General features: G+C 37.5%; 1 protein-coding gene across 4 annotated transcripts in view; it reads left to right on the top strand.

Annotated features, from left to right (window-relative positions):
* axin1 (axin 1) overlaps nt 1-25,898 on the top strand; it is an 86,022-nt gene that overhangs the window by 45,504 nt on the left and 14,620 nt on the right. For all 4 annotated transcript variants that reach the window (XM_056453937.1, XM_056453938.1, XM_056453935.1 and 1 more), the window contains exons 4-5: nt 8,156-8,252; nt 20,243-20,380. In XM_056453937.1, the coding sequence (XP_056309912.1) occupies nt 8,156-8,252; nt 20,243-20,380 (235 nt within the window). The remainder of the gene's footprint in view (nt 1-8,155; nt 8,253-20,242; nt 20,381-25,898) is intronic.

The raw sequence follows: 25,898 nt of genomic DNA, 5'->3' as shown, positions 1-25,898 counted from the left end.
TTGAGCAAGCTGAGAGATCACGTGAGCTGTACTGGTGCTCCTATTGCCTGTCGCTCAAGAAAGTCGCTCTCCGTTTGCATAAAGTTGAAGTCTTGTCCTTTTAATCATGACCCAAAGCTCATGACCATAAGGGAGAGTAGGAACGTAGATTGACCGGTAAATCGAGCTTTGACTTTTGGCTCAGCTCCCTCTTTACCACAACGGATACATCGACAGCATTACTGCTGCCACTGCACCAATCTGCCTTTTTTACAGTGTATTCGAAATTCTCAAAGTCATATACTCCAATAGAATTAACGGTCAAATTTTTCTATCCATTTGCATGGAAATGCTATAAAATGTAAAGCTATTAAATACTGTAATTTTTTTTAATGACACCTATTAATGCTTAATTCCTAAACAGAAATGAAATTTTACTTAAATGTTTATTAATTTAATACAGCAGAAAAATAACATTTCGTGTAGGACAAGCACTAGCACCTGCTTGCGAGCTATATTGTAAAGAAACAGGATCCATTTGATTGATATGATTTGTGGCTGCCATGGTTAGAATACGTTTTTATGAAAACTCTAATTTTAATGCTTAACGCTCTAACACATGCAACACCTCATGAACAAGTCTCCGTCATGTCACTGTGTGGGCATTAGGACCTGGAGGAGGCTGCTTACGCTACATAGGGTACTGTGCATGCTGAAGCAGTGACTTTCAATCTGCTTGTTAAGTTTGACGTCACTCAAAGCGGCTTCCGGGTCCAAGCGCTATATCAAACTGTATGGGGAGACTCAACGAATGGTAATAATGTTTACAGAGCATAATATTACTTAAAATCATAATCACAATATGTATGTCCATGCCTAATATCCGATGGCCAGAAAGTGTTAAATTTTTTATAAATTGTTACAATTTTGGTATTTGTGATGTTGTGGTCTCAGCGAGGTTGATCGTCATCAAAGCAGACAACCTAATTGATGCTTTGCAGCCTCATTGTTCGTCGTTGTGCACAAGAAGGAGCAGTAACTGTTTCATTCCGGACGTCATTCAGGGATGACCTACAATGCTATTGTGTATATACTATAATGATATAGTGTAGTCCTATAATGTGCGTGTATGACGAAGCCCCCGACAATATGCAAAATTATGAAATCACTTTGAATGCATGAGCAGCTGTGCACTTTTTCCACTTACACATTTGCATATGTACATTATAAATAAAGCCAGACGCACATTTGTTATTATCCTCTGCAAGTCATCTGTTCTTATGTCATCATTTATTCAGTGCTACAGCCTAGCACCTGAAATGTTATACCTGAAAGTTTCATAAGTTTAGAAATGACAAAATTATAAAAACATATTTTATAATTAATTAGAACTATTAAAAGCAGGGACTATGCTGAAGGAAAGTGAAAGTGATAAATATTTTCAGTGTGCAATTGTGATCAGATTAACAAAAATCATGTTTTTTTGTATGAAAAATTCTATTAATTATAAATTAAATTATTTTAAGACCTAATAAACAAACTGCCGACCCGTGCATCTCCAGTGTTGCATTCCAATTGGCTCACAAGTCACTTTCAGACGAAGCAGCCTTCTTTTAGTCAGCGTCATGAAGCCATGTGACTTAAGTAATATTTATTGTCTTTAAGGATAGTTATTATATGAGAGCGTCACTTTGTTTACCAAACAAGTGCTTCTAGTTGGATTTGCATTGTAAATCTTAAATAAAAGTAAAAAATAAGTTTTTTTCATCTTAAATTTTTAGTTACGATAAAAAAAATTCTACAGATTTTGTACAAATGTCTGCAGATTCTGCCCTGCACATGACCTACTTAAACCTGTTGCGAATTTACCATGTTGTGAAAACATTTTCCCCTGCAAAACAATTTACTCCAATAGAAATAGCTTGGTTTCATCCATGAAAAATTTGCCAAAAAATGGTAAATGTGACTGCCCCGGCTTTAATTTGGTACCAACGTAAATTTCGGCTCTCCCTCCCAGGAAATAAGTACTTTTTAGAATATTTTGAGCGGATTTCAGCTGGAGACGAGTTTTCACTCAACAGGCAGCAACAGGGAGTGTGCTGAGTTCAGAGATGGCATGAGTGATCCGTGTTGCACAGAAAAAAACACATTAAAGGCACATCAGGGCAAAAACATGTGTCTGAAGTGGGCGAGATTAGAGGCCATTATCAGCTGTTTGCCAGGCAGAGATGCAGGGGGGTCCTCAGCAGGGCCCGGGGGATTAAAGACTCCCTGTGCATGTGTCAGTGAAGGACCCCAAACATGCTCTGCTCTGAAGCTGCCCCGGGGATTCAAGTAGACCGGTTAGGGGGAAGACGCTTTCGTATTTTCAGCCCCTCAACAAAAATGTAAATGCCTGCAATCACTTTAGCTTTGCAGCTTGAGGGCTGCTGTTGTTGTCTATGTCACCATGTTGAACTGACGTTTTTTTTGTAAGTCACATATCCCAATTAGGTTGCATATAGCAAGCTCAGTTAAAACTCCTGATGTTTAGCATACGTTTGTCATTGAAAGTTTACTTGTGAGAACAAACTTAGGAACTTTCATTAACCTTTTTATGGATATTAGACCAGCAAACTACTACGGTTAATGGGGATGGTTTGTTTAAAAATAAAATAGTCATACTGATTTTGAATTACGTAAAGCATTGTTGTGCACACCAGGGCATTTAGAGCTTATGACCTGCATTTTTCAAGACCTTTTTTTCTCATTTTTCACTAATTGAAGCCAGGTGAATTTGTGAAATCCCTGACAATACACTCACTGGCCACTTTGTCAGGTACACCTGTGCAACTGCTCGTTAATGCAAAATTCTAATCAGCCAATTACATGACAGCAACTCAATGCATTTAGACATGTGCATCAAGATGATCTACTGCAGTTCAAACTGAGCATCAGAATGGGGAAGAAAGGTGATTTAAGTGATTTTGAATGTAGCATGGTTGTTGGTGCCAGATGGGCTGGTCTGAGTATTTCAGAACCTGCTGATCTACTGGGATATTTACGCACAACCATCACTAGGGTTTACAGAGAATGGTCCGAAAAAGAGGAAATATCCAGTGAGCGCAAATGCCTTGTTGATGTCAGAGGAGAATGGCCAGACTGGTTCGAGCTGATAGAAAGGCAACAGTAACTCAAATAGCCACTCGTTACAACTGAGGTGTGCAGAAGAGCATCTCTGAACACACAACACGTCCAACCTTGAGGCAGATGGGCTACAGCAGCAGAAGACCACTCCGGGTGCCACTCCTGTCAGCTAAGAACAGGAAACTGAGGCTAAAATTCACATAGGCTCACCAAAATTGGACAATAGAAGAATGGAAAAATGTTGCCTGGTCTGATAAGTCTCGATTTCTGCTGCGACGTCAGGATGGTAGCGTCAGATTTGCTGCTGGTCGTGTAATGGTGTGGGGGATATTTTCTTGGCACACTTTGGGGCCCATTAGTACCAATTTACCATCGTGTCAACGCCACAGCCTACCTGAGTATTGTTGCTGACCATGTCCATCCCTTTATGACCACTGTGTACTCATCTTCTGATGGCTATTTCCAGCAGGATAATGCGCCATCTCAAAAAGCACGAATCATCTCAGACTGATTTCTTGAAAATGACAATGAGTTCACTGTACTCAAATGGCCTCCACAGTCACTAGTCTCAATCCAATAAAGCACCTTTGGGATGTGGTGGAACAGGAGATTGACATCATGGATGCAGCAACTGTGTGATGCAATCATGTGAATATGGACCAAAATCTCTGATGAATATTTCTTGTACCTTGTTGAATCTATGCCACGAAAGATTAAGGCAGTTGTTAAGGCAAAAGGGGGTCCAACCTGGTACTAGGAAGGTGTACCTAATAAAGTGGCTGATGAGTGTAGACTTAAAAATTCCCAAAAATGCTAAAGCTATTTTGCAATGACATTTACATTGTACCTCATGTATGAATGTTTATAATTAAATATTTACTTAATATGACATTGTAATATTGACAAGTATTGAGATCATGTCCAATTTTTGCTTGACAAGTCTATATAAGGATTATTATGACAGGCCTAGTCATGAGGGGTTAGATGTGTACAATAATCGTCTTAGTGTGCGTGAGCCTTAAGAGCGATTAAACAATGACAGTGTTTTTTTTATGGATAGGAGATGTTTATCAGAATGTCCGAGCTGCTTTTCATAGTATTTAAAGCATCTAAAAGTGAGCAAAAACTGCCTCAAAACCCTCATCCGTATGTCATATGTTAGAACTGCAAGATTGGTGGTTAGGAGATTGCAATCTTGTTTCAAACACCCACACAGTCTTATTTCTAAATGAAAGCATTTGTAAATGTCTGTTAAACTTTTGACAAGTAGGATCACAGAGGTACATTCAGATCTGCGTTCATGAGTTGTCATGTCTAGATATGAAACCGCTTCAGTCTTTTCAACCACAGAGTGTCATATTTTTTGTTACATTTGTTTCCAATTATGACCAAATACTTGAATATCAGTTCAAAAATAAAGCAAAATAAAGCAAATCACCTTCTGACAGTAGTTTCTGCTAAAAGTACAGAAAGTGAAATTAATATAATTGGTAGTGCTTTAGAATAATGGCCCATTAGTCAACACATTAGTTAATGTATTAACTAAGTATGAATAGTCACGTACAGGATTTATTAATCATAATTCGACATTAATGCTTATTAAAATCCAAAGTTGTGCTTGTTAACATTAGTTAATGCACTGAGTTAACATGAACTTTGAAAGTTGAATAAATACCGTAATGTATTACTAATTGTTTGTTCATGTTAGTAAATACATTAACAAACTTTAAGTAATGTACCATTATTTTAAAGTATTACCATATAATTTTTAAATGTAATTTTTTCATCTCATAATTCTTTGATTTCAGTTATATTTCAGTCACCAAATATTTCTCTGTTTCACATACTATTAGGATGCTTTACGATGATTTTGACTTGGGTTATTTTTGAGACCTGTCCAATTACAGTATGATAGCAGTCCAATCAAATGTATTTATTTTTAATTCTGCAAATTTATATGTTATCTCTGTAAGTGGACAAACTCAATGTCTAGACTATAATATACGGTTCATATTGTCCAGGCCTAGAACGTTTTGGAAAAACAAATAAAACTAAAATGTTTTGGAAAAGTCATGAAAATTTGTTTAACAATTATCTGTGTAGTTGAATATATTTGAGATGAACTTGACTTATACTTGACACTATATTTGATGGGTAAACTAAAAAAAAAAAATGGGTAAAAAAACCAATGACTTTGACAAATGACAAAGCTTTGCCTCTTTCACTTGCTTTTACTGTAATTCAAGATGAATTTTGAGTGTCTTGTCCAGAAACAATATCTGACTGCAGAGGTAAAAGACTGTGGGTGCTGCAGCCTAATTTCTACTAATCTTAAGTATAGTGAAAACACAAGCCAACGTTATAAAATGTTCATGCAGACAGCAAGATACTTTCTAAAAACTATTTTGCTTATAATTATTATTAAAACATTTTTTTTGATATGCTGTAATAAATTTCAGTTTATTCTTATTTACAAGATCATTAATATTTACCTTAAAGTTTTGGAAAAGTTATTGAAAAGTCATGGAATTTGAGTAGTAAAAATGTGTATAAACCCTGGTTTTTAGAAAATCATATTTTTTGCATTATATGTAAACTGGCGTTATAACTGTTTATTACTAACCTACTATCACAGTATTTAGCATCTTAATATCTGGTAAAAGCACTATTCGCATGAATAAGGTGGTGCAGCAAGTGTTTGACGTTTGAAGTTGGAGAATCTGGAGAATATTTACATTTTCTGCGTAATATTTAATCTGGCATTATAACCGTTTATAACTAACCTACTACAGGGTATCCGCAGGGTCTTAAAAAAATCTTAATGTCTTAAGTCTTAAAATGAAATTTTAGGCCTTAAAAAGTATTAAATGTACTAAAATATTGTGTTGTAGGTCTTAAATCTTTTTTAAACGGATCTTAATTTTCCTTTGTTCATGTATAGCTACCCAATATGGCCAACACACATCCAATAAATAAATAATAAAACTTTTAACATTTTATTTAAGAATGTACATTTTAACTCTACCATAAAGTTCTAACTTTACCATAATGGTTTTATTATTTTCCTTACAGTAACATTTGTTTAAAAGTTTTCCATGTATTTACTGCTAAGGAAGCTAATCTGGGCAGACCGTTGTGCATACATTTAGCTTATTATAGTTTTTAAAACCATAAAAACATTAGTAAAAGTAACTAAGCAACTTAAAGGTCTATTAATGAGGAAGTAGTATGTCTCAAAGTTTGCAGACTCTTCTGTTACACACTTAAAAGTATGTACTTTTTCTTCACACGAAAATACTTACTTTTAGGATGTAGTATGAGTTGGTGAATTGGGATGCTGCATACGTATAAGGCCTTAAAAGGGTCTTCAATCACCGCAGAAATTCTTACATTTACATTTAAATTTAGTCATTTAGCAGACGCTTTTATCCAAAGCGACTTACAAATGAGGACAAGGAAGCAATTTACAAAACTATAAGAGCAGCAGTGAACATGTGCTATAGACAAGTTTCAGGTGTGTAAAAGTCTAAGAAGCAAAGCATTAGTAAAAATTTTTTTTTTTTTTGAGAGAGAGAGAGAGAGAGAGAGAGAGAGAAAGAGGGCACAGTTAGTGGTATAGCCAGAGAGGCAGTTGCAGATTAGGAAGGAAAGTGGAGACTAAACAGTTGCGTTTTTAGTCGTTTCTTGAAGACAGCAAGTAACTCTGCTGTTCTGATGTAGTTAGGGAGTTCATTCCACCAACTGGGCAGATTGAATGTGAGAGTTCGGGAAAGTGATTTCTTCCCTCTTTGGGATGGAACAACGAGGCGACGTTCATTCACAGAACGCAAGTTTCTGGAGGGCACATATATCTGCAGAAGTGAGAGCAGATACGAAGGAGCACAGCTAGAGGTCACTTTGTAAGCAAACATCAGAGCTTTGAATTTGATGCGGGCAGCAACTGGCAGCCAGTGCAAACGGGTGAGTAGCGGAGTGACATGTGCTCTTTTGGGTTCATCAAAGACCACTCGTGCTGCTGCGTTCTGAAGCAGCTGAAGAGGTTTGATAGAACTAGCTGGTAGCCCGGCTAGCAGAGAGTTGCAATAGTCCAGTTTGGAGAGGACAAGAGCTTGAACAATGAGTTGAGCTGTATGTTCAGATAGGAAGGGTCGGACCTTTCTAATGTTGTAGAGTGCGAATCTGTAAGATCGAGCAGTTCTAGAAATGTGGTCAGAGAAGTTCAGTTGGTCATCAATCGTTACTCCAAGGCTTTTTACCATTTTGGATGCAGTGATGGTTGCTCCATCCATCTGGATTGAAAAGTTATGGTGAAGAGTCGGGTTGGCAGAAACTTCAAGCATTTCCGTTTTCGTGAATTCTTACAATCGAAGTTTCAATGGTGCATGGCCTTCAAAAAAAATATTATTCTCACTGTTTTTTTTTTCCTATTACAAATATCAAAATATCTTTAAATCCAAAACTTTTAGGCTCAAACCCAATTCTGTTTTATTCCCTTATGCCTATGCCATCCATTTTTTTTATTTTTAAGAAAGGTTATGTTGAAAAAAAGTGTGCGAGTACAACTAGAGCTTGCTTGTTTTGACAATATTTAAAATATTTTGCTCAGAATTACTGAAATATTGAATTTTTTTAATTGTTAAATTATTATTCTTGTATTATTAAATCTTTAAAAAACGTTTGACAGGGCAAATAAAAATCTTTTCCAACTGGGCCATTTGAAAAACTCCTTACCGTTTAGCCCTGTATGAGTCTAAAATTTCATTCATAATGGTCTTAAAAATGTCTTAAGTCTTAAAATGAACTTGCTGAAACAACCCTGTACTATAACAGTATTTACCATCTTAATGTCTGGTGAAATAATGCAATAATGACACAGATATTGTGCAAAAGATTTCCTTTTGTGTACTAAAGACACTGATGTTGTTTTTTAGATGAGCAGTGTCTGTTTTATGAACCACTAATATGTCTTATGCAGAAGATATTACATTTTTACATTGTGTTTTTAAAAGACAGACTCCAAATTAAAACCCCATAATGCTTCTTTCCACAGAGATGGAGTCCCACCTTACAGATATCGTAAACCACATCGACGTGAGATACACGAAAGTGCCAAAGTTAATGGGCGAGTGCCACTACCTCATATTCCTGTAAGTATGCTTTGGATATCCGCAACACATTGTTGACTTTACAACACTTTTCTTTTTTTCCCCTCTCTCTCTCTCTCTCTCTCTCTCTGTCTCTGTGTGTGTGTTTGCTCTCTACCTTTCTTTCCATCACTTCTCTCTCTCTCTCTGTTTCTCCTTCTCTCGCTCACCCCCACTCCTTCTTTTCATTTTATTCTCTGTGCCTTGTCTCCGTCCATCATCTTCTGGTCTTTCCCTGTCATTCTTGCTCTCTCTTTTCTTCCCCCTGCCTTGTCTCTCCCATCGCCCCTAAAATGAATGTGCATTCTTAAGATGCACAGCGGTGGCTGGGGAGCTTTGATCATGTGCCGGCGAATAGCTGATGGAGAGTGAGAGAGCGCGAGCGAGTGTGCTGTCTAAAGCGTTCCTGATGCTCTCGTCAGCTCTGCCTGCTCTGCCCCAGCAGATGTGAAGCCTCCCCCTCTGATGGCTCGGCTTTCCCACTGCACCGGCTCCAGCATAATTGGAGCCTCTGAGATGGAGCCCAATTTAACAGAGCAAACATACACTTCCCCTCGCCGGGGCCTTTCACTCATCCTATAGAGACTGAAAGCCGTGGAGGCAGCGCAGACACTTCAGCTCGTATGCACATGCGTGACGTACTCCAAGATTCTTTAGCAATTTTTTTCAGGATGAAATCTGATTATCGAATGACAAGTTGCAGATGGGCGACGCGGTGGTGTAGTGGGTAGCACGTTCACCTCGCAGCAAGAAGGTCGCTGGTTCGAGCCTCGGCCGGGTCAGTTGGCGTTTCTGTGTGGGGTTTGCATGTTCTCCTCAAGTTCGCGTGGGTTTCCTCCGGGTGCTCCGGTTTCCCCTGCAAGTCCAAAGACATGCGGTACATGTGAGTTGGGTATGCAAAAATTGACCGTTGTGAGTGTGTGAGTGTGTGAGTGAGTGTTCCCCAGTCATGGGTTGCGGCTGGAAGGGGATCCGGTGCGTAAAACATATTCTGGATAAGTTGGCGGTTCATTCCACTGTGGCAACCCCAGATTAATAAAGGAACTGAATGAATGAATGAAGTTGCAGATGTACAAACTTATTTTTAAAGGATTATTCAGCTGATAATGTGCTTTCTGTAATTGAAATCCTTATGCTGTTCCAGACATGCATTACTGAGACACATTGCCCGTTTCCACTTTTATGAACACATACAGTGACTTGCAGTCTCTGAAATGTTACAATTACAAATAAAAAATACCCAAACCATACATTTAGGCCTTGTTTGGGTTTATAAATGATACGAAACCTATACAGTCAGTACAAACCTCTCATCTTTATTCTTCACCAGCACATGTAACATTAACATTGTGTTAGAAAGTAATTCTGTCATTCATAACAGTCCAAAAGGTGATGATAATAGTTAAACATGGCAGTTTGATCACCTTTTAGGTTGCTGAAAGAGTAATTTGCTGCTTTGTTTTTTTGCGCTTCTCTCGCGTTTGTCAGTTTCTGAAAGGATATGATGTCAGAAGCGCTTTAATAATCACGTGCACGTTATTAATATGAGCTCAAGACGTTCGTTATTTCAAATATAGACGCGCACACGAGCGATCGCAAGCTCTCTGGAGAAAGTGAAACCACTCACGCTTTAGATGGCCTTGCAAACAACAACAGGAGAACGGGTTTATCTTCTTGGCTTTGTAGCTGTTCATAAAATGACATAAAGTTTGTTTAAACTCGGGTTGACCATGGTTCATTATTATATGTATATAGTATTACGATGTAGTATTATGTCTCAACTGTGTATTTAAAAATGCAGCTTCCTTTGTTTTCATTCTCCTGGCTTGTACACACGCTAGTGATGTTTCTCTGTAAACCAATAGCGTTCAGCTGCGCTTCTCGCTCCTCCTTTTGGTACCCTTTTGTTGCGGTATGCACCCTTTGGAAAGGGTACCCAAAAATTGGTACGGTACGGTTCTCTTTTAGGTACAGGGTTCCCACGGGTCCTTAAGTCTTAAAATGTCTTAAATTTAAATCCGGGAAATTAAGGTCTTAAATGGTCTTAAATTTACTCTAAAGTGGCTGTTAGGTATTACATTTTTAGCCAGTGTCCTTAATGACGATAGAGAAGCACAGTGGTCCACCGTAAAACATCTAATAGTTGATTAATTTAGTATGTGTTAAACAGGAGAGAGATGACAGTGTCTGTGATTTATTAGCTTATTATGGTAGGTCGGCTACAGACGCTTACATTGGTCTGCATCTGCATGTTGACATTACGTGGTTGTCGAGGTGAGGTTCAAAATGCAATGATGGGAAAGTGTAAACTTAACGACGTGGCAATGAGGCTATGTGTAAATTCTGCAAAAAGACCTTTTCGTTAGGGACCATGGAACTCAAAGCCGTTGAGTTGCACATGAAAGGAGGAAAGCACCTGCGGTAATTTATTGAGGTAAAGTTGGTTTTATATTCTCACTTTCCATCAGTAACAACTTGTGGCATGCTCCCTATAGTGTTTATCATGATACTTTGAACATTCAGTCTGAAATGTAGATGTAGATATGACTTCAAAACAACATTAGCACTATTTATTTGACTGCGAGTAATGTTGTACTTTGATAGTCATTGGCTGCTAATATGATTTCACTATTTAGAATTTGCAAGGAATACTTTTCTGAAAATATAGGCTATTAATAAAGGAGAAAGTCTGAATGTGTGAATATAAAACCAACTTCACCTCAATCGGTAATTTACGTTGCAGCATCTAGTCACAGCAGGTCCAGGTTAATCCCTGCATTGTTTGCAGCTAGACCTAACAATGTTACTAGTTCAGACTAGAGCTGAAGATTTTTTCCCCAACCCAACGGATTTGGACTTAATTAGACAGGGTCGGGCCGGGCGGGCTTGGGCTTGCGCAGTAATGAACAGTCATGTGATGCATTTCGATTAGCGCGAGAAAGTAATCAAATCGTTTGTTACAACATTAAAATCCATCCCTGCAAAGGTGAAACAAATGATGTTGAAGAAGTCAAAAACAGCAAATTTTGACTATGGTCAGGCTAGCTGCTAGTTAAATAAGAATAGTCATTCTAGCCACTAAGGTATTTCGGTGGTCGCTCATATACTGCGTATTACGGTAGAGCACTAAACAGCAATGTACAGCGAGCTGACAGGGAAGATGAAATGAATGTTTTTGACTAGTGGAAAATGCTGTAACCAGGCCTATTTAGAGTGCTGCGATGTTAAGATGTTACAAAGGATTTTTTACAATTTTTTTTTTGTTCCAAGTGGCCTATAGCCTATGTTCTGAATAAGTAATGTTAAAACATAAACGACTCATTCATGACAAAAGGCAACAGAGCTGTGTGCATGTGCACATTTGAATAATGTCGGGCTATAAACGGGTTCAGGCTTTTTAAAAGCTGTCAGTCAATATGTACTTGTCGGGCTCGGGCCCTATTGGGCCTAACTTTTATGGCTCGATTACAGCTCTAGTTCAGAAGCCACCTCACAGTCGGCTATAACGGTTTCATTTCACCGCCAGACACCCAAAAGGCAGGTACTGTGGGTTATCCATACTGTGACGAGGCACATTTCATTTAAATTTAACGAGGACATTAAATTGAGTAGCCTGTTCCGAAGAAATTATGAAATTTTTAGGTCTTAAATTATATTTGTTGAGGTCTTAAAAAGGTCTTAAAAGCATAAAATTTTACTTTTAAAATGTTGCAAGAACCCTGAGGTACCTTTTGACAGTGGAAAACGGGCATCAAAGTGTACCGACCCGTACCGTACCACCAGTTTATTTTGTTATGGTTTCTGTGAGGGTTAAAGTCTGTATGTTCACACCAGATGTGGTTGAAGCACCAAGCGTCAGTGATTTACATGTTAAGTCAATGCAAAGATGCATTTAGACATCCTGCGATGCTATTCGCACGATTAAGGTGGTGCGAATTCATTGGTTTGGGCGGACTTTGGTGGACATTCGCACCTTGTTAACAATCAGAAACTTGCTGTAGTATGGCTGTGATTATAATGTATCGCCTGTTGTTGGTGTCCTCAGGGGAAATCTTCCTGCTGATGCATTGACCCTGCCATGATCCATGTCTATTGTTAAAGTGAATTTCACACACAAATGAAGCAAATTTGATGTGCAAATGAAGCGAGTAAACTCCGAATGTTCACATGTTCAATTATGTCTGGTGTGAATGCCCTATTATGCTGTATTCCAATTCACATACTAAACGTCCTAAATAGTATTTGAAAAAGATTTAGTATGTCCCAAAGCGTGTTATGTTGCAAAAAGGGTGCGTTTCCATACTGTTAAACTAGAAATATGGTGGATGCGCGAGAGCAACCATCAAGTAAAGAGGCTTAGGTAATAATGTTTGAACGACTGTTTATTAATATCTAACCTACTGGAGAATATTTAAATCACCTTTTCTGCGTTATATTTAATCTGAAACAACAATGTAAACGTTTATGAAGACATGTTTATATATTAACTTCTGACTGCGTAATTATGCAAAGACCTGTGGAGGTGTCCCAGCATGAAAGACATGTGAATGGCAGATTAACCTGCTACTGCATCTCCAATATGGTAGGTAATTAAATATTAAAGATATATGGATGACATGTTGAGATGATTGACAGGGGATGTAACTAAGCAACTTAAAGGTCTGTTAATGAGGAAGTAGTAGGTCTCAAAGCTTGCATACTCTTTTGTTACACACTTAAAAGTATGCACTTTTTCTTCACACAAAAGTACTTACTTTTAGGACGTAGTGTGAGTTGACGAATTGGGACTCAGCATAAATATATGGTTGTAAAATGGTCTTCAATCACAGCAGAAAGACAAAGTTTCAATGGTGCATGCCCTTAAAAATGTCTAAAACTTTTTTTTTGATATTTGATACTGAAAAAAGTGAATCCAAAACTTTTAGTCTCAATCCTAATTCTATTTTATACCCTTATGTCACCCTAATATCCCGTTGGTTACACTGAAACAGTGTGTGAAGGGTTAAGAATGTAAATATTCACCTTAGATATGGGAAACCATTGCTGAACGGTCACTAACTCTTACGTCACGAGATGTCACCTGCGGTAGTCATTCCAGAAGGCGCAAACAGAGTATTAACGTTTCACAGATTATTCAGTCTGCAATGTTGTTGTTTTTTTTCGCACTGTATTTGGACAAACACTGTTCATTTTCAGCTCAAAAGTGTATGAGTCTCTGGCTTTCCTCAGGCGTCCCTGTTGCGAATGGTGGATCATGTTGCAAGAAGCATGAAACTGTAAATACACAGTGCTTATATTCATGTATGTAACCACATGAAAACATTAACGTTATACCAGACGTGCTGTAAAAAGCTAATTTCCTGCCAACAGACTTGTCTGACATCGTGTCAGGTTATCAGAATTTAAAATTTGATGTGAGTTATTATTTTAAAGATCATGACCGTAGCACATCAACGCTGTTAAAATGTAATAAATCAGATGCTTGTGTATTAAAAATCCTTACTAATGCCCTTTTTTTAAACGTTTGGGGGTCGGTTTTCCTTGCTTTTGCAGCCATGTTGCTGCTCTAGCTGGTGGATTCATGGAAATTTCTCATATCCCTTCAGTTGTAATGTGATCCTGAAAAAAATTAGGTTTTAGGGGCTTAAAGAAGAAAGAGGAAATATTGTGTCCATTCAGTTTTTTGCTCTGAGAGAAAGGAGAGTTCCCCTCCTTATCAAAGAGCTGTGCGGGATTATCCTGAAATTCAAAATTAATTTCAGGAAATCAGTGGCATTTTGATACTTCTCTTGCGATATTACAGCCATATAAAATTACACATAAAAATAAAAATAAAAATCTTAAAATGGTAAATTAACTCAATAGCCATTTTAATGACTGATTAATGTTTTAGATGTCATGTGTAAATGTGATTGAGATGACGTAAGGTCAAATTCATTTTTTAAGATATAAAAAATTTGACCTCAATGTGTAATGAACTAAAGGGACAGAATTGTAATTGGGCCTTACCAGATATGAAAATTGTAATTTTCTGAGGAAATCTAAATGTATATATATCTAGATGTCTAAATCCTCAGACGTTTGCTCTGACGTCACGCAAAAGCGGCTTCCGGGTTCAATCACTATATCAACCTGTATGGAGAGGTGCAACACATGGTAATAATAAATGTTTACAAAGCGATGTGATGCTTTTAAATATCACGATCACAATATATATATATATATATTGTGATCGTGATATTTAAAAGCATCACATCGCTTTGTAAACATTTATTATTACCATGTGTTGCACCATCTCCATGCCTAATATCAGGTGGACAGAATGTCATTCATTATTTACAAATTGTTAAAATATTGGTGTCTGTGGTGTAGTCCAGAGGTGGTTGTGTACACCATGATTTTATATAAAATTCACATTAATGTGTGATATGTCTAAAAAGTGGCCATAAATGAATATTTTCTCAATTCAAATGAGTAGCGGTTTGGACCTGGAAACAGTATTTCATAGGTCACGATTGGTTTTCAAAAGGTTTTAAAATGTATTTTTATGAAACATTCAAACTTTAAAATCCTTTTGGTTTCCAGGGACTGTCAAATAAGCTTTCAAGTATTACTCCAAGTATTCTGAATATATAATATGTGAGAAACAAAATTAAGTCATCGTTCTAGTATTGTGAACTAAAACATGGCACATCAGGTATGATGACAGTGAGGCCAAATTTCATGTTTTTACCCTCAAAACCTTAAATATGCACATACTACCTCTCAGAAGTGAGACTTGAAATTTAGGATGATTATGAAATATAAAATTTTTTGACTATTTTTGGTAGCTGCTACTCCTGTCTTTATTGCCAATTGATCTTTTAGCAATGATTCTAATATGCGAATCTTGTTATGCGTTGGAAACATTTGTGACACTTAAAATTTTTGTGGAAACCTTGATACGTTTATTTAGGCAACCATTTACATTGTAATTTTTTTCCATTTTAATTTACCTTCCTGAGCAAATGTATACAAAAAACCACTCTTAAGCCTGGTTTATACTTCTGTGGCAAGTAATCGGCCTGACCCATGGCACGTTGTCGTGCATTTCTTCGCCGGTGTTTTGTTTTTTCTGGAGGCTACCTTATTGTAGATGTAGCTCAAACTCGCTCATTTTGAGGCTGGAACCGGTGAACACGCAAGAAGTTCTTCATAACGTGAAAACAAAACTTTTTTCAGCTCTTTCACAGGACTCGACACTTGTAAACACTCGCTCCAACTCGAGACCAATCACATAGCTTGCCGCTACGAGGCGTGTACTTGAATTTTTTTTTAAAGGTGCGTGACAGCCATGGCGAGGGCTATGCGTCTACGTGCAGGTTATGCCGGAGCATTCGCGTACACTTGACACAGAAGTGCAAATCAGCTTTTACGCAACTAAAAGAAGTGTAATTTAAATTAAAATCATATAAATGTGATTTGAGAGTGAATTTTGGCTTGCTTTCTATCAAAAACTAATATGCGAAGCTCTTCACTGAAAGCGTATATAAACTTCTGGCTTGGCATGTATAAAACTGCAGTTCCCTGTGAACTGGAAACCTTTTGAAAATGTTGTTTTCTATACACAAAACTTTCATAAATGCCAAGCAGACTCTTTTCACTTTTTAGTACATCATTGTACTAATGCATGCATTGCCTTGTTCTTTTTTTGGAGCTTGAGAACTATTCTGATTTATTTTATGGAAAAGATGTTGCGTAACTTCTTTTTTTTTTTTTATTCAGTGAGAGAATAGACAAAACATTGGGTTCGGAACAACATGAAAAAAATAAATGATGATTTATATTTCTTAGATTTACTGACCTTCAATTCTTACTAATACAGCTTGTCCAAGTTTTCTTTGCTTCTACATTATGCTCACATTATGTTTATGGCTCTGAAACCTTTAACACTCTCTCACTTGGCTTTTTTCTTCCTCCCTTTGGTTGCATTCTCTTGTTCTGTCTCTGTTAAGTTTAAAAGGCTCTCTCATATTCTGTAAGCGTGGTCTGCGGCAGGGAGGCAGTGTTAGTAACCAAAACGCCTTGTCAAGACTTGACAGATTCTGCAGTTCCACTGGGCATGTAACCGTGTGGGCTGCGGAGGAGACTGATGAATCTTAAGCAAACAGAAGGCCAGAACAAAGAGAACCGAAACAGACTTTAGATCAGATTTGGCCCTGTAATCAAAATTTTAACGGCTCCTGTAAGGTTTTGTTGGACCTTGTCCAGGCACTTCATGCAACTCTATTTCTTCATATGTCTCTGTCCTCCTCCCCCGTCTCTCTCTCTCTCTCTCTCTCTCTCTCTCTCTCTCTCCATTTCTGCTTCCAGACTCATGGAATAATACATTTCCTGGACTTCTGCTATTTGGAGTCTTGTTTGTTTGAGAGCAGAAAATGCTACAAAAAGATCTGTATGTGTTTTTCCCCTTTACCCACAGTATCTGCTCAGAGCATTTGTGTTGGGAGATTTGGATTCGTGTTGCAAGTGCAAAATGTAAAGATGAATCATTTTTTAAAAACGTTTTAACCTTTTTACACATCCTTGTATGCCCCCTGAGAAATACTCACGATGTTGTGTATAACAGAAGGCATCAAGAGTCCAAATCTTTAGCGAAAAAGATCATTGTGCTTTCACAGCCATCCCTCCAGTGGGCGACAGTCTGTGATTGTAGTTTAGTTATCGAGTTCTGCCGAGTTCAGACTGTACGATTTTCATAGTAGCGGATGTTTTCACACTCACTGTCTGGGGTAGCGTTCTGTCAGTGCTGTGTTTACACTGCAGGATAGATCGGTGACGGGGTTTCACACTGCATGACTTTATAATAGAAGAATCTCCGACAACGTTGTCTCGGTCCACAAATTATATCTCACTACCAAACACGTGCGAAAAGGGACATGTACACAATGCAAGGTCACGTAGTATATCATTTGTTATCAGGGATGTCCCGATCCAAGTTTTTTTGCCCTCTAGTCAGAGTCATTTGAATTTGAGTATCTACTGAAACCCAATCCGATACTTCTATAATACATAAAAAAATGTAAGAGCGAAGAAACCGATCCAGGATGTTCCTTATTTTTTATTTATTTCACCTTATTTTAACATTCAACAACTCCGTTAATAAACAGATCACTTCTGTGAGGTAGCTTGAACAATCAAGTAATAAATGTCATCAATTCTTCACTTTTGGACTGTAGTGCAACAGTAAATATAAAAAATTAAATATATAAACAAACAGCACCTCAACTAAAAATACCCGGCAGGCAATCCCAAGTTTACACACCTCACAGTTTGCTATGGCAATGTTGTCGTCATCAACTTTATAATACCTCCAGACCACAGACATACTTTCCGTTTCAAACTGCTTCCGTGTTCTGCTTTGCCAGCATTTAAACTATAGCGTTTCTGCGATTTTTAAGTGATGTCATGCCGCACGTGTTTCTGTTACTGTGTGTCAGTCAAGAAAGAGGTCTAACTCTGTGCCACTGCATAACTATAGACAATTAAAAAAATAATATATATATTTCTATATATAATATATATATTATTCGAGTCCTGATCGGGAGGAACAGTCCGATTGAGTCTGAAACCATGTGATCGGATCTGGACATCCATATTTGTTATTAACTGCATGAGGAAGAAGCCTTTAGTGGGGTAGACCCGGTTGTGACATTGCTCAAATGACACGTCAAACAGACACGGGTGCTCCTGCCAAGTTTACACTAGTTTTTCCTTTATTTCTTGTGTCCAAATAGACCAAAAATAAGCTCTTTTAACTTCTCCCTCAACCTCCCGCTGGCCTGCAGATACCCACACTAGTGGATGCTGCTCTCTCATTGGCTGTAAATTCTTATTTTCAATCAGAACGCATTTTACACGACATGACTTGAATCACAGACAGGTCCAGATATTTAGCATGCCAAATATATCACGGGTGTTGGCGACTGTGATTCTCTCAGATTGCGTCTTTGATAGTTCACATTGTGTGATTGTTACTTGCACAGGCAAACCAGCACCGATTTGCCTGTCATTTCAGGCATTTGTCTGCGATTTCTCAAAACCTGTCGGCGAGTCAAAATTAGGGCTAATATCATGCAGTCTGAGCTCGGCATTAGCTCATCCAAAAAAGAAAATTGTTATTAATTACCCTCATGTCCTTCCAAACCCTGAGAAATTCATTCTTCTTTGGAAGGCAAATCAAGATTTGTGGACTTGTTCAAAGTCCATAAAAATACAACAACAACAAAAATAAACATTGTCTTAACGTTTTTATTTTTTTTTGCATTAATACATTAAACGAGAATGTATTAATTGATCGAAAGTGAAAGTAGGAGAATAGACTTCCAAGAAATGCAGTTCATTTTATCGTTCAATTCAAACTATGACAACAGTGCATCAGTGTTTCCACAAAAATTAAGCATCACCTCTGTTTTCAAAATGGCTAACAATAAGAACTGTTTATCGAGCAGCCAAGCAACATATTAAAATTATTGTTGAAGGTATATCAGGGTGTCCGTGGGGTCTTAAAGTTTTTAAAGTTGAATAATCAATGTAGAGAAATTTAAGGTCCTTAAAGTATTAAAAAGTCTTAAATGCTATTTTGCAAGGTATTAAATTTCATATAATTTTTGCTTATACAATGTATAGTTGTATGCTAAGGTTTGCCCAAATAAAATCTGTGAATATCAAGATGCTGTGTACTTTATGAAATCAATCAAATCCTGCTAGATTTGACATCATGCTGCTTTGTTTACTTCAGTTACCAAGGCAACACCATTATTTCTGCAGTTATATAGGCGCCAACCGGCTGAATTAGCTACATTTAATAGATTTTCATTCAGTATATGAATAATGTTTTAGTTTTGGATTAGTTTCTTACATTCATATTTAATAAATATACTGTAATTTAATCTCAATTGTTTCCGGTTGAAAAGTATGGTTGAAAATGTATGGAGAGAGTCTTAAAATGGTCTTAAAAGGTATTGAATTTTACTCTCTGATTCCTGTATATACTCTGATTATATCATACTGTAGTCTAGAATAATGATGGTGGAAATTCAGCTGTCTTCACATGAATACATTTTAAATGTATATTCAGATAGAACTGTTTATTTAACTAGCAGTGATAACACACAGTATTAGTTTTTAATGCATGTTTAAACAAATGCAATTTGACGAGCATTAAAATCCACTTAAAAATCATAGTGATCCTTAACTGTATTTTATTGCATTACATTTTCATAAAAAATGAAGTGTTTTTGTTGTTTTGCTAATGTAATTTAAGCTCAGAATTCAATTAATTTCTTTTTTATTTATTTTTTCTGTTTACTTGCTTTTTGTTTTGACACCAAATGCAGTCTCTAACCCTTATCCAAGTACTTTTGTTCCTGTCGGTGTCTGTTACAAACTAAACAATAGACAGTCAACCAACAATTGCTCACTCAGTCCCTCTCTCAGTTTGTGGCAACAATGCAGAATGAAACAAAAGCACAAAGGCAGATGTAGTTTGATTCCCTCACTCAGCCCTGTGATCAAACCGGTTTGATTTTACACATCAAAGGCCTAATATTCCATGACAACCACATTTAAATGTTTAGGTGAATCTCCAGATCCTTGTTATTGTTCATTTGTGTGTACAGAATAAGCTACTTCCTCACAAAATTGCTGTATGTCGATTGACATGATATATTTGGCAGCTCTAAATATGGATTTCAGCAGTCTATCCTGTTTGCTGAAGATGTGTACCATGTTTTCTCCTTGAGGTGATGCTTTTAAACTGAAACCGATGTGTGTACAGAATCCTCGCGTTGTCCAAAAATGTGTCCTCCATTTGTCTGTCTAGCCTGTTTTAATGTTCCTCTGTTATTTTGTCTGTCCACATACCTGTATAATCAGCAGCTGTAGGTGTTTTCTCCACAGCATCACATTAAATGTGAATGTGACCTTGAGTTCTCTCATTGTCTTCCCATCAGCGCACAAACCGGATGCCAAAGGATATTCACGTTGAGCCGGAGAAGTTTGCGGCTGAGCTGATCAGCAGGCTGGAGGGGGTGTTGAGGGAACGAGAGGCGCAGGAGAAGCTGGAGGAGCGTCTCAAGAGGGTTCGACTGGTGAGTACAGCTCCATCAGCACACTACTACCGCATTTTGAGATATAATTAGACTGGGTGAATTTTCTTGTGTAATTAATTCAAATTCTATGTTATAATTTGTTGTCACTAGTCTATTTTAAGATTGAGGCAATGTGGTTTGGAATTAAGTAGCACAATTTATTAATGCACAATATATACCATACCCCAGGGCGTATCTCCTGCACAAAGCTGATGCCAGTATGAGCAGTTATACTTCTCTGTAGGGACGCACCGATATGGATTTTTGGCTGATATCTATAACCGATAAGTCTTGAGATTTAGAGGCCGATAACCGATATATTAACCGATAAATATAAGTATTTTTTATTTTTTTTAAACTGGTTTTATTTAAAAAACTTCATAGAAGTTAGAACTGGTCTTATGAACTGAATGGCCTACTCAGTTTCAAAATTGCAAGGTGATTACACAGATATATTCACAAATTCACATAAATCAGCATGCCAAAAATTATTTTCTTTTTTTCGCATAGCAAATTATTATGCAACTTGACGGCGATTTAAAGCAAAATACAGAATGACACTGTGTCAAACAGATCTACAATGATAAGGAATATGGTTACTTACTGAGTTCTCAACACACACAAATTACCTGAGTTATTACCACACAAAGAAAGGACAGACTTTGAAGGAATAAACAATGTGAGGAAAGCTCTGTTATAGTGCACTGGACAAGTCTAAAAAATGTTCACCTATGCATGCGCGAGTTAGGCGGTTCTGTACAATTACGTTATATATCGGCTTAAAGATATCAGCCTAAATTGATATTGGACTGATAACGATAACATTAAAAATAGCTATTATTGGCCGATAACTAAATGGACTCGGTATATTGTGCATCCTTACTTCTCTTTTTGGTCTGTGTTGCCCTGCAATAATACTTCCGAAACACTTGTAGGCTAGGCAGCGTGTTTTTTTTTTTTTTGCTGGTGTTTTGAAATTATCAAAAATGCCTGAGATGCTACTGTAACAGTTTTTCAAACCAGCAAACAATCGATAATTTTATTCATATACACAAAACAAAAGTATTTCAGCTCTGCATATTTGGATAGAACAAACTATGGATGGAAAAAACATCAAAAACTACAAAATATTTGATATTTCTATCATGTATGATGGTGACAGACTGAAATGAGATCTTACATTCTTTGTATTTATTACTAGTGCAATAATTTTTACTTGATGATTCTTCGTATTGTGTTTTCAACAAAAAAAATAGAAAACCTTTATTGTAAGTTTGAAATTATCAGATAAGTCTTATATCTAAAAAGCCTAAAACAACAATAGTGGACTGCAGGACAATGAATATACACATACAGCAACAGCAATAACCAAGTAAAAGCTGGTCTATAGGTAAAGGCACCGTTTTTCCCTGTTATTTAAAGAGCGTCATTGTGATCTGCAACTATAGGCCGGTTCACAATGCACATGCACATTGCTTATTACACACATAGGGATGTGCAGCAGCACACACGCATTTTGAATTAGGAAAGATTAAAGGATTAAAATGTAAAAGATAATTATTCTCTACATAAATATAAAAACTGCTACCTTCTCCTGTCTTTTTCTGGGGGGCTTTGGTGGAATCCTGCTCGTTTCGTAGATGGTCTGCTTGCATGCGTTAACCTTGCACACGAGCAGATTTGTTTCTTCGCTAATGATGCGTTAAATTTTTCAGATTACAAAGTCTGAAATATAAATAACAAATACTTCATGGCGCGAATGTAACTTGCTCTTAAGGAGAATGGGAGATTAGACTCTGATTGGTTTAATGTGTGTTATGTCCAAAACGCACCCATAACTAATTAATATAATCAGGACAACCATTGTGGAAATGTGGCAGGTTCGGCGATTGCTTTTCCTGTCCTTAAAATAGCAAAAGTGGATTCAGACATTTTCTAACGCCCCATTCACACGAGGCGCCAGCATTAACGATTCCCTGTAACTTTGAATGGCTGACGTCAGCGTCGCCGAACTGAATTGAGTCCATCGGCACTGCAGAAGTTGAAAATTTCGCAACTTTTCAAGCGTCAACGGAAGCTTCAGCCAATCAGATCACTTTATGCAAATACCACAGCTCAGACAGTAGCCTAATTGCAGACTTATTTCATGGGCTGACTTCAGACATGTCCTTTGTCAAGCATTGACACTGAAGCCCCGAATTGGGGCGTAAGTGCACATGCAACATAGCTTAGACCGTGAGCTTAGATCATTAAAAAGAACCCTTTATCTTCATCACAGAACTGCATGGTTGTTCGCAAATACATTGGATTGACTGTAACAACTCTAATGTACCCAAAGTCCATGGAGCACTAGGAAAAATACAAATATCGGATCAGGCCTTTGTATCTGGGGTTCTCAATATTAAATGACTCTAGCCGGATCTGGACACAAAAAAATCGATCAGGACATCCCTGGTAGATACAAATATATATTTAATTCTTGTTTTGTCAAACACTGAGTCCTGTGCTTCACTTCACAAGCAAGACAGTCGAATGTCTTCTAAAGACTTCCCGTCTTGTCAAGGGGACTCTGCTCATTTCTTTCGTCTTTCTGTGCAGTGTCAGGTGAATCACCTGCCGAGATTGAGCTACTTGCTAGTCTGCCTCAGTGTAATGACTTTGTTTGAAGTCAGTCGGGGCGTGAAGAAATGCCTGCACACACCGCAAATGGGAATCTTTTTCCCCACTCAAAGCCAGGTGTTAAGTCTCAAGGCAGATTATTTATGTAGTTTGGCCTTGTGTAAGAGGAACTTCCGTCACACAACAGTGGCTTGGAGTTATTAAGAGCCGAAGGAGGGCTGTCATTTGCCTCTTAATTGATATTCTCACCGGTGCTTCGGTTTTCAGCAAACTTATTTTAAGTTTTCTTCACCTATCGGTTGAGTGGCTTTTATATACAACTCTCCTTGCTCTACTGAGCAGGACCGACTCTGACAGTTAAACATGTTTTTACCGGCAACTAAGCCTTGACAAGTCTGAATAAATGTCTGATATGGCCGTTCTAGACTGTTATTCAGGTGTTTTCAGACAGGTGATTTTTAGAGGTCGAATCAGCGCAATGAAAATTGGCTGGTTTGCGCATTGCAGTTGGATTTGTGTTGTCTCTCGTCTCATCTGCTTTTTTTTGGCATGATCTGTCAGAGATCATCCAGAGCTCTGACCCGCACAGCTGTTCAGTAAAAATAAAATTATGCATGAGCCAAATCCTCTGAATTCCTTATCTCCTTGGACTTCACTACCTGGAGAGAGAATCAAAGCATTGCACACAAATTGCCTGCCGTGCCTTCAGTTGTACCGACTTTCTCCATTATGAAAATGAGAAGACAACCCAATGAAAAAAAAGGCATGTTTGATGGAGAATGACATTTCATGGAAATAAATGCAAATGCAAAGTTCCTGTGTTGTTAAAGATTAAAATACACCACCACTCAAAAAGTTTCAGGTTGGTAAGATTAAAAAAATGTTTTTGAAAGAAGTCTCTTAAGCTCACCGTGGCTGTTTGAAATGTAATATTATGAAATATTTATAAGACAACTGCTTTCTGTATTGAAACACTTACGATTGTTGAACCCCCAAAAAAGCGTCTAAATTCTGATATTTTAAGGATACATAGAAATAGTAAATTACTTATTATGCTTTCTTTATCAAAACATTTATTTAGATATTTAATTTGTTAAAAATCTTGGCCTTATGCAAAATGCATGTAAGTGAACTGACAAATCAAATGGAACAATTATATGGCATGTCAATTGGCTAATTATGGCCCATTTCCACTGAGTAGTACAGTTTGGTATGCTTTTATGGCCGTTTCCACTGTCAAAATACCATACACTTTTTGGGTCCCCATACTAGAGCTGCACAATTAATCGAAAAAAGATTGCAATCTCGATTTGACCCCCTAGACCAGGGGTCACCAAACTTGTTCCTGGAGGGCCGGTGTCCTGCAGATTTTAGCTCCAATCCTAATCAAACACACCTGAACAAGCTAATCAAGGTCTTACTAGGTATACTTGAAACATCCAGGCAGGTGTGTTGAAGCAAGCTGGAGCTAAACCCTGCAGGGACACTGGCCCTCCAGGACCGAGATTGGTGACCCCTGCCCTAGACGATCTTAATCCAGCATTTCTACGATTCTGCCAATCATATTTTCAAGTTCAGGAGAGAAGCAAAGGCGGCTGCACGAGTCTTTTCATTGTTTCACATACTTTGCTCAGCGACATGGACACCTCCAAATGATGTTGAAAGAGTCATTTTTGTCTACATATAATGCTGTATTCGCGGCTGGGAAATCACACGTGACGTGAGCTGCTGACCGTGAGTTGTTATCACGGAGAGGGCAGGCGCGCAACCTAATTTATAATAGATGTGCGCGCGTCTACTTTAGTGAACAGAACCTGCATAGGCTATGAGTAACAAGTAATAAAGTTGTAAATAATATTCAGTTTATGGCACAGAGTGATCGACAGAGTGAACAATAATAATGGCAGACTCATATTAAACTTTATTTTACATCTACAGAATGGTGAGAAAATCGCTCTTTTAAGCAATAAAATCGCGATTCTCATTTTAGCCAGCATCGTACAACTCTAACCCTTACCAAAGGATACCTTGCACAACAAAATGCGCTCTTATTCTTATTTTATTCATTTTTATTTTATTTTAGTTTATCTTATTTTATTTCATTCTCTAGATTTTTTTTATAGTAGTGCACAGTCCTGTGTTATGTTGTAAGTTTGTTTTTTGATGTAGCACCTTGGTCCTGGAGGAACATTGTTTCGTTTCATTGTGTACTACACTGTATATTGTTGAAATGACTATAACGCCAACTTGACTTGACTTGAAAAGGGTACCAAAAGGCGGAGCAAGACGCGCTGCTGAATGCTGAATGAAGCGCGTGTAAACCAGGAAAATTAAAACAAAGGAAGCGTCATTTTTAAATACACAGCTGAGACATTAAATCGTAATAATATATGCACTTTAATGGTCATGGTCAACCTGAGTTCAAACAAACCTTGCCGTTGTCATGATAAACAGCCACAAGCCTGCCGTGTCCTGTTGGTGTTTACGAGGCCGTCTAAAAGCGTGAGTGGTTTATCTTTCTCTGGAGAGTGTGTGCGCTCGTCGGGTGTCTATATTAAAAACAACGGACTTGAGCTCATAATAATAATGCGTGTGAAAGAAGTGAGTGAAGCACAAAAAAAAAAGGCAGCAAACGATTCTTTCAGCAACCTAAAAGATGAACAAACTGCCATGTTATCTATTATCATCACCTTTTAGATGAAATTTCTTTAACACAATGTTAATGATAGATGTGCCGGTGATTATATATTACAGTAGGCTAATTCGCATTATCATTGATCTGCAGCTATAATCAAATTCTATTTATAGAAAGGTTAGTAATTAACATTTATTTATACATTAGTATTTATGTATATCAGGCATTTGTTTAATAAGTGCTTGTCATGATATGTGAACTTCA

Source organism: Danio aesculapii, chromosome 3, assembly GCF_903798145.1.
Source record: "Danio aesculapii chromosome 3, fDanAes4.1, whole genome shotgun sequence".
Classification (NCBI taxonomy): domain Eukaryota; kingdom Metazoa; phylum Chordata; class Actinopteri; order Cypriniformes; family Danionidae; genus Danio; species Danio aesculapii.
The sequence above is the reverse complement of the archived record's forward strand: the minus strand, read 5'-3'. Positions and strand labels throughout refer to the sequence as shown.